At 43.7% G+C, this 8,885-nt stretch overlaps 1 protein-coding gene across 1 annotated transcript in view; it reads right to left on the minus strand.

The window, feature by feature from the left end:
• The window catches only part of LOC113409620 (N-acetylgalactosamine-6-sulfatase-like), a 56,531-nt gene extending 47,646 nt beyond the window's left edge, over positions 1-8,885 (minus strand). Inside the window, exons 1-3 of the mRNA XM_026663750.1 lie at positions 8,762-8,885; positions 7,374-7,448; positions 5,466-5,568 (exon numbers count right to left, since the gene is read on the minus strand). Coding sequence (XP_026519535.1) covers positions 5,466-5,568; positions 7,374-7,448; positions 8,762-8,885 — 302 coding nt within the window. The remainder of the gene's footprint in view (positions 1-5,465; positions 5,569-7,373; positions 7,449-8,761) is intronic.

Here is an 8,885-nt window from a genome sequence, read left to right on the forward strand (position 1 = left end):
GCACGCGCGCACACACCACAACAAAAATACCCCTCGCTATCTTCACAGTGACTAGGGGCATCGAAAATCTGATCTCCAGAGAGATTTTAAAAAGAGGGACAGTTTACAAAGGAGGCGAGTAAGAAGGAATATGAGAAAAGCATACAAAATAAATAAATAATTAATGGGGTAGAGAAGGTAGATTAGACGCTCCTGTTCTCCCTCTCTCATAACACAAAAATGAAGGAAGTCAATGAAACCCAAAGTCAGCAAATTCAAAACTGAGCAAGGGGAATACTTTTAACACCCAACACATAGTAAGAACATAAGAACGGCCATACTGGGTCAGACCAAAGGTCCATCTAGCCCAGTATCCTGTCTTCCAACAGCAGTCAATGTCAGGTGCCCCAGAGGGAATGAACAGAACAGGTAATCATCAAGTGATCCATGCCCCGTCGCCCATTCCCAGCTTCCCTGCCCATCTTAGCTAATAGCTACTGATGGACCTATCCTCCATGAATTTATCTAGTTCTTTTTTGAACCCTGTTATACTCTTGGCCTTATCATCATCCTCTGGCAAGGAGTTCCACAGGTTGACTCTGAATTGTGTGAAGAAATAGTTCCTTTTGTTTGTTTTAAACAAATGCCTATTAATTTTATTGGGTGACCCCTATTTCTTGTGTTATGAGGAGTAAATAACACTTCCTTATTTACTTTCTCCACACCAGTCATGATTTTACTGACCTCGATCATATTCCCCCTTAGTTGTCTGTTTTCCAAACTGAAAAGTCCAAGTGCTATTAATCTCGCCTCACATGGAAGCTGTTCCCGCTGTACCTAATCATTTTTGTTGGTCTTTTCTGTACCTTTTCCAATTCAAATATATCTTTTTTTGAGATAGGGCGACCACATCTGCACGCAGTATTCAAGATGTGGGCGTACCATGGATTTATATAGATGCAATATGATATTTTCTGTCTTCTGTCAATTCCTTTCTTAATGATTCCCAACATTCTGTTAGCTGCTGCACATTGAGTGGATGTTTTCAGAGAACTATCCATGACTCCAAAATCTCTTTCTTGAGTGGTGACAGCTAAATTAGACCCCATCATTTTATATGTATAGTTAGGATTATGTTTCCAATGTGCATTCCTTTGCATTTATCAACACTGAGCATAATATGACCGTGGAACTCACTGCCCCAGGATGTTACTGAGGCCAAGAATTTGGCAAGATTCAAAGAGGGATTGAAGATTTATAAGGATAACATAAAATTCAAAGAGACAAGGTGGGTGAGATAATATATTTTATTGGACCAACTTTTGTTGGTGAGAGAGACAAGCTTTCAAGCTTACACAGAGCTCTTCTTCAGCTCTGGGAAAAGTGCTCAGAGTAGGGTGACCAGATGTCCTGATTTTATAGGGACAGTCCCAATTTTTGGGTGTTTTTCTTCTATAGGCTCCTATTACCCCCCACCCCAGTCCTGATTTTTCACATTTGCTGTCTGGTCACCCTAGCTCAGAGTGTAACTACAGGGTAGAACAGATAAGGAGTTAACACATGTTGCAAGAGACCATTTGAGGTGAAGCGGGTGGTTAACACCTCCACAATCGAAGGACAAAAGGAGGGTTTGGTGTGTTCCGGATTTTTATAGTCAGCCATAAATCCAGTGTCTTTATTAAGCCCATGATTTTTGGTGTCTATCAGAGTTATGAATTTAAGCTCCCAGGCTTGTCTTTTGAAGGCGTTGTGCAGGTTTTCTTTGTTTGCCCAGCCTCTTCATGGGCCACTTTGAGGAAGAATTTCTGGACAAATGCACCACAAAACCAATGATATATCTGAGATACATTGATGCGATTTTCATCCTCTGGACAGACAACTTAAACTCCCTCAAAGATTACCACTACAACTTCAACAACCAGCACCCATCCATCAAACTTTCTCTAGAACATTCCCACACCAGCACCAACTTCCTGGACACCATGATCAACTTCAACAATGGTGCCCTACAGACAACTACATACAAGAAATCCCCAGATCACCACACCTACCTTCACCAATCCAGTAACCAACCCAAACACACCAAGACATCTGTTATGTATAGTCAGGCACTCAGATACCACAGAATATGCCCCATCGAGAAAGTCCCGGATACATACCTCAGCACACTTAAAACTACCTTTACCACATAAGGACACTCCGCCAGAGAAGTAGATCACATCATGGAATGGGCCACCCAAATACTCAAAAAGAACCTGCTTCAATACAGCAACCGCCCCCCCTCCGCCCAACTGCACACTCCTAGTTGTCACTTACCACCCTGCATTGGAACCCATACAGGGTATCATCAAACAACTATAACTCATACTCGATGTGGACCACATGTTGAAAGAAATCTTTCCTGAACTCCCTCTTCTGGCCTTCAAACAACCCCCCAACCCTGCCAAGCTCATCATCAGAGGCAAGCTCCCTACAGACCAGGACACACCACCTCAAAGCACCACCAGACCCTTCCAGAACAACAGATGCAAAACCTGCAGACATATCTCCACCTGTTGCGATGATCAACACTCCCACAACACACCTTTCAAGATCCATGGTTCCTTCACATGCGGATCACAACATATGGTTTCCTCATCCAGTGCACTAAATGTCCCAATAGCATCTACGTGGGTGAAACCAGACAGTCACTATGCTGTCGAATGAACTCACACAGAAAAATGATAAAAGACAAAAACACCCTATCACCTGTGGGCAAACACTTTTTACAGAACGATCACTCCATATCTGACCTCTCAGTCCTCTGCATAAACTCCTTCAAAAGATGAGCCTGGAAACTTTTAAATTCATAACTCTGCTAGATAGCAAAAATTATGGGCTTAATAAAGACACTGGATTTATGTCTCATTTACAACAATCTGGAACCCACAAACCCTCTTTTCTCCTTCAGTTGTTAACTTCACCTTGAATGGCCTCTTGCAACATGTGTTAATTCCTTATCTTTTTCACCTTGTATTTAACTGAGACACTCTGAGCATCTTTCCCAGCATTGAAGAGTTCTGCGTAAGCTCAAAAGCTTGTGTCTCTCACCAACAGAAGTTGGTCCAATAAAAGGCCTTATTGAAATTCCGGGAGGCGGAAGGGCGCAACCTTTGGGGAGGAGTCACAGGACTCAGGACTCAACTGAATATGGGGGACAACTAAGAAATAACAGGGCAGGGAGTGGAGGTCACAGGTTCAAAACTAGGGATCCAGAAGGGGACACCAAGCAGAGAACCCCGGACAGCACCCACTGCTCCTCAAAGCTGTCCAGGGAGCCAGTGGACGCCATCCAGAGGAACTCTGCATGGATGAGTGAGCCCAGGGAGGAACAGAAATAGGCCCCACAGACGCAAAGCACCTCCCCATCCAGCATCCTCCTCCTGGTGTTGAAGATGGCTATTTTGGCCAGTGCCAGGAGGAGGCTAACGAGGTCTCACGACTCTGTGGGGCCACAGACAGGGTGTGCATATATGAAAAGATGTGGGGAAAAGTGCAGCCAGAACCTCAACAGTAGGTTCTGGAGGAGTCAGATTAGGTGCTGCAACCTGGCCCATTCTAGATAGGCGTGCACCAGGATCTACCTCACACTGCAAAAGGGGCGGGCGTTGGGGATGGGGATGAACTACAGTAGGTACAGACCCGTGCTCATGGCTCCATGAAGGAGCCGCCAACTGATATCCCTGGCGGGCCATGAGTCTAGGGTGGCGTACAAGCTGGCCCACCGGGGGTTCCTCACCCTCCGCAGGTGGTAGAAAGTCCCACCACTCACCCACCTTCTCTCTAATATCCTGGGACCAACATGGCTATAACAACACTGCAAATAATATTCAGAGTTGTAATAGCAAATACTTAAAAGAGAGGGTTAAAAGAGATATAAAGCCTCATGTTTAAGGCTTAAACTAGTCGCTAACCAGTAGGGGTTACGATGAAACTTTAATGGAGTCAGATTATCTCACATCTGCAGTTTCCAGTACCCTTCTGTGAAGCAGCTGATGTACAGCAATTCTTAGGTTAACAATGACACTGCATTGTGAGTTCATTTTTACTTTGCTTTTTATTATCCCTAGAAGGTTTTCCAGACTCGCTGCTTTCCAGATAACTGTCTGGAACCAATATGTATTTTTGCTGCTTATTTCCTTTCCCTAGCTGTATGAATTTACATTTATTAGCACTGAATGCATCTCATTGCATTCAGCCCACTGATCCGATTTTTCCTGACCATTTTGTTGTTTGGATTTGGGCTACTAAATAATTCACTGTCTTAGGTTAGTTTACTTTCCTTCCAATTTCTGGGTTGCTGGAAAATTTGATCACAGTTGAATCTATACCTTTCTTTATATTGTTAATATTGTTAAATAATATGGATTCCATAACTGACTACCTTAATACTGGTCCCCACTTGAAGGTTGTATTATTAACAATTACTCTGTTGGTTACATGTTATATCCAGTTGGTATCTATGCAGTTTTGAAGTTTATTATTTATGCATTTATTTATTACATAGTACTACTATGAATTGTGAATTACCAGCATGGAGACCTAGAAACCCAATGGGACTCAATCACATCACACAAGTTCTTTATTGCAATTCAGATGTTCTATGCCCGCTGGCTTCTCTTCAACTACTACAATAGTAATCCCATCAAAGAAGCCTATTGTATTTGTTTGGCAGCTCTCCAGCTTTTCCCTCCTACCCTGCACAGGAACCACAGTTGCATTTAGTTGTCAGGTACCTCGCCTGACTGCCATGATTTATTGAAGATCAGGTTCACAAGTTCTGATGTTTCCTTTGCTAAGATCTGGGCCTGCATCCATAAGAGTCAATGGAGTTTTGTCAGTGACTTCAATGAGAACAGGATCAAGCCCTTAGTCCTTTTAAAATTCTTGGGATGTAGTTCACTCAGATCTTTGGTCAATACTCTCTCACTGTCTATTTATTTACCCTTTGCTCTGCTAGATTAGGCCATCACTCTTCTCTGTCGCTCTGTCTAATATCAGCATGTTTCCTTCATGTGACTGTATCTTCATTTCTATCCTAACATTCTGCTGCTCAAAAAAAAAAGATGCCTCCAGAGTTTGCAAGTCAGACTTATCTGCAGAGGATCAATGATATACAGCAGGGGCCAAAGACACAAAGTTGCAGAGGCCGAGGGAAATGCTCCAACAAAACATCTCTGCGATTTCTGATGAAAATAAGTACAATGTGGTGCTGAATGAAAGCACAAAGGGTTGAGGGTTTGGGGCCTTTTTTTTTGCTATATCTATCTATAAATCAATAGCACTCTATTCAGAAATTAATCACAGCAGGTGGGAAGATCCTGCCCAGATTTGAAAAGACAGATGTTTGAGCTTCAAAAGAGTTTTTTGAAACTCTGGTTCTCCCAGTCTCTCCACACTACTAAACCACACACACATACAAACAAGAAATTTCAAGACAAGTTTACCATTTGCCAATGATCTTACTGACATATCCTGCCTTCTTCAGCAATTCTGGAAGCAGCAGCTCAGAACCTGGGATTCCCCCTACTATTTCCTGTGGTGTATAGGCTGTATAAAACAAGAACATGTTTTTAAACTCATCACTAAGGCTAGCAAGCAGGTCAGGAAAGCTTATGGACACTCATCCCTAGAAGCTTATTTGACAGGACCAAAAATTGGGCTAGCTTAATGGTCCAACACTACTGTAGTAAAGGATTCAAATTCTCCAGCCCACCAGGTCTCGGAACAAGCTGACTCAGCAAACTCGCTGCTCCAGGGAAGGGAGCCCTTCACACATGCAGCCTTTGTTGGCTGGAGGGACGGTGTGGATGCAGGTGGCTGTAAGGAGAGCAAGTTGGGGCCGTTTGGTTTACACTTTTGCCAAACTGCTTGAAGTTATCCACAACTAGTGCATTTTTATAAGTCAAAGGATTAGTTAAATAAAGGACAAATGGACTTGCTCAAAGTGCACTGGCTGATCCAAAATAGCGTGTCTCCAATATTTTCTAGTTGAGAACACAGGGCACAACCACCAGTGAGTTAGGAGATACCCAAGTTCTCCCACTGATGCATAGTGTGAACCAATAGGTAGCTGTAAGTGTGTGCCCAGAATGTGTGGTCTCATAAAGCACCTGTAATTTTAGAATTAGACCAACCCAAAGACATTCTGAGCAGGTACATTCCTTCATGAGTGCTGGAGGAGAGATCTCCTGGCAGGCAGCATCGTGTTATGTAACTCTCCTTGTTTTACTGGCCGGGAGAGGTTTACTTCTGTAAGGCTGTATGAGGGGGTGTTTGCCCCACACAAGACTTGAAACCATTAAAAATGGCCAATTAACCTTACATGACAGGCGGCATCCGGCGGAGAGGCAGGGACTACTAAGGCCTAACAGCTGATGAAGCCCTGCTGGGGGAGGAGTTGGGATAGGCTTATAAAGAGAGGAAGTTGGTGGGAGGAGAAGGGCTGCAGGGAGGAGCTCTGACGTCACTCCCTAGAGAGGAGGGCAGTTGGTCAGAGATGAGGAGGTGGCCTAGCGGGGAGTAAGCCCTGGGATCCTGCCTTAGAATACAGACTCTGGCAAGAACCCAAGGGACGGGTGAAATAGCCACAGGGAGCAGAGGGGGGTCAGAAGATAGGGAAGAAAGGCAGGAAAGAGGCCATGGAATTGGCAACAAGGTTGGAGCTGGAGAAGACTGTTGTTGGTGGGCATAGAGTCCCTGGGCTGGAACCCCGAGTAGTGGGCAGGCCTGGATTCCCCTACTGGCCACTGGAAAAGTGGTACTGACTGGCCAGCGGATCAAAAGACTGCCTGAGACACAAAGAGGGAGCAACCTGAGCCCAGAGAGAGACACCATGGGGTGAGCAACTGAAGGAGGGGGCGTTAGACTGGTCAAGAACTAATCCCCAGATGAAGTACAAGGAGACGCCCCAGCAGTGAGTAGTAAACCCCATGAGAGACTTGATTTTAAACAGCTTGTTCTTAAGCTAAAACGTTAACACCACATCCCATGTCACTTTTCTTCTTTCACTCAATGTTAATTAGCCCACCCAAGGAACCAACATCTCAGCCAGAAGAAGCAAACAGATTAACATCTTAACTTAGGTCTTTTTGCTTAATGTGAACATTTGGCGATGTCCTTCCTTTTCAGCATCATGCGTAAGAAGCAATACACTTCACACCTGTTCTTATTAACTGCGGTGGAGCTACATGCCAATCGCTTGTTGTCACTCTGAAAATGTACCTCCTGGAAAACCCATGAAGGTAGAGCACAGAGCCAAATGCCAATATTCAGCCATGCCTGCTGCCAAGCGAAAAGGCAAAGAATAAAGGAAGAAAAGGCATTTCTAGGAGAAGCAACACTGATGTTCGCACCATTTCTGGCATGGGCATTCGTGGTGTAGAACCCATTCCTGATGGGGAGACGTCCCGTCAACAGCGCTGCTCGTGCTGCAGATAAAACAATCAAAACAAAGAAAGCATGAATAGGGTGTCTTATTTTCTTTATACAAATTCTCTGCTTCAGAGGTCATGTTTTGGCTGATGACAGCATGATGACTGGAGATCGTAGGGAATTTCTGCTATAGATTACTGCTTAGCTGATAAGAGTAATAATCAACCCAAAGGATCCTAAAGTGATGTACATACTTGGCCAGATTCTGATAACAGCCACACTAGCATAAATCCAAAGTGACGCCACTGATGTTAACGGAGTTATTCCAGTTCCACTGAGATTGCAATCTGGCCCTTGTGTGCAGAAAGCAGTTTACCCACTACTGAAACGTGACCACCTCCAGATAGGAAATGCAGCCGCCATTCTGTCCAAGTAACTTTAAACAGCATTTCTGGGGTGAGTATATGGGAGACACATCTTAATCTAGCTCAGATAAATCAGTTATTTGCTAAACTTACATTCATTATCTTGCCTTGGCAAAACCATTTTATCTACTTCTACAATTAACAAAGGCAAGGTATCCAGCTCTATCATGATAGAGATCAAGGCTCTGATTCACGAAAGTAGTTAAGCAGATGTCTAATTTTAAGCATCTGCTTAAATCCCACTGAAGTCAATGGGACTTAAGCAGGTGTTTTAGTGCTTTCCTGAATGGGGATGGACTTAAAACATATGGTTACATGTTTTCCCAAATGGAGGCCTCAGAAAGTCCTCTTTTCTCCTTTATATTTTAGCTGTCAGCTGGCAATCAGACTTGAAGAACCAGACACAGTGACAAAGATGTAAAATCTACATGGGACTCAAATGGCTTTGTCCCTTTTCCCCTCTCTAAATCTCTTAGTGGCTAACAGCGACAACAATGGGCCGGAACGTGTAGTTGCTCCACGCATTGAAGTCCCAGTCAATGGAAGTTCTGCCTATAGAACAGAATCAAGCCCATTGTGTGCCTCCTTCCTGTTGGATTTGTCCAACAAAGATTTAGATACTGTTTTGTCTGATTGCCCCAAAGAGGGAAGAGATGAAATAATTCAGCTGCAGAGGCCTGAAGGCTAAAACAGAATTTAAAAAATCCTTTAAATGAAGTGTTTTGATGACTAAAATACTGTTTTGTATGAACAGAAGATTGTAGTTTTTCCTCAAGAAAAAAATAAAAAGGAAGCAAAATGCAAGATGAAAGCTCCAAATCCTAACACTGTCTTAAGGGTAATCACTGGTTTGGTTGCTAGTTTATGTAAGATGCTGGCAAACATCCTGATCTTCCCAGAAGGTGACAATTTTACATGGTGGTTTAAAGCTGAAGTTTACTTACATGGCGAGCACAGAGGGTTAGCAGTGTAGAAATTTGGGAAGAGCATCCCTTCTGAAGCCATCTGGTCCAAGTTAGGGGTTTCTTTAGAGGGCTCTCCAAACACTCCCAAATCACCCCAACCCAT

The sequence above is a fragment of the Terrapene carolina genome, unplaced genomic scaffold (genome assembly GCF_002925995.2).
Source record: "Terrapene carolina triunguis isolate 2854851 unplaced genomic scaffold, T_m_triunguis-2.0 Scaffold33911, whole genome shotgun sequence".
NCBI classification, from domain to species: domain Eukaryota; kingdom Metazoa; phylum Chordata; order Testudines; family Emydidae; genus Terrapene; species Terrapene triunguis.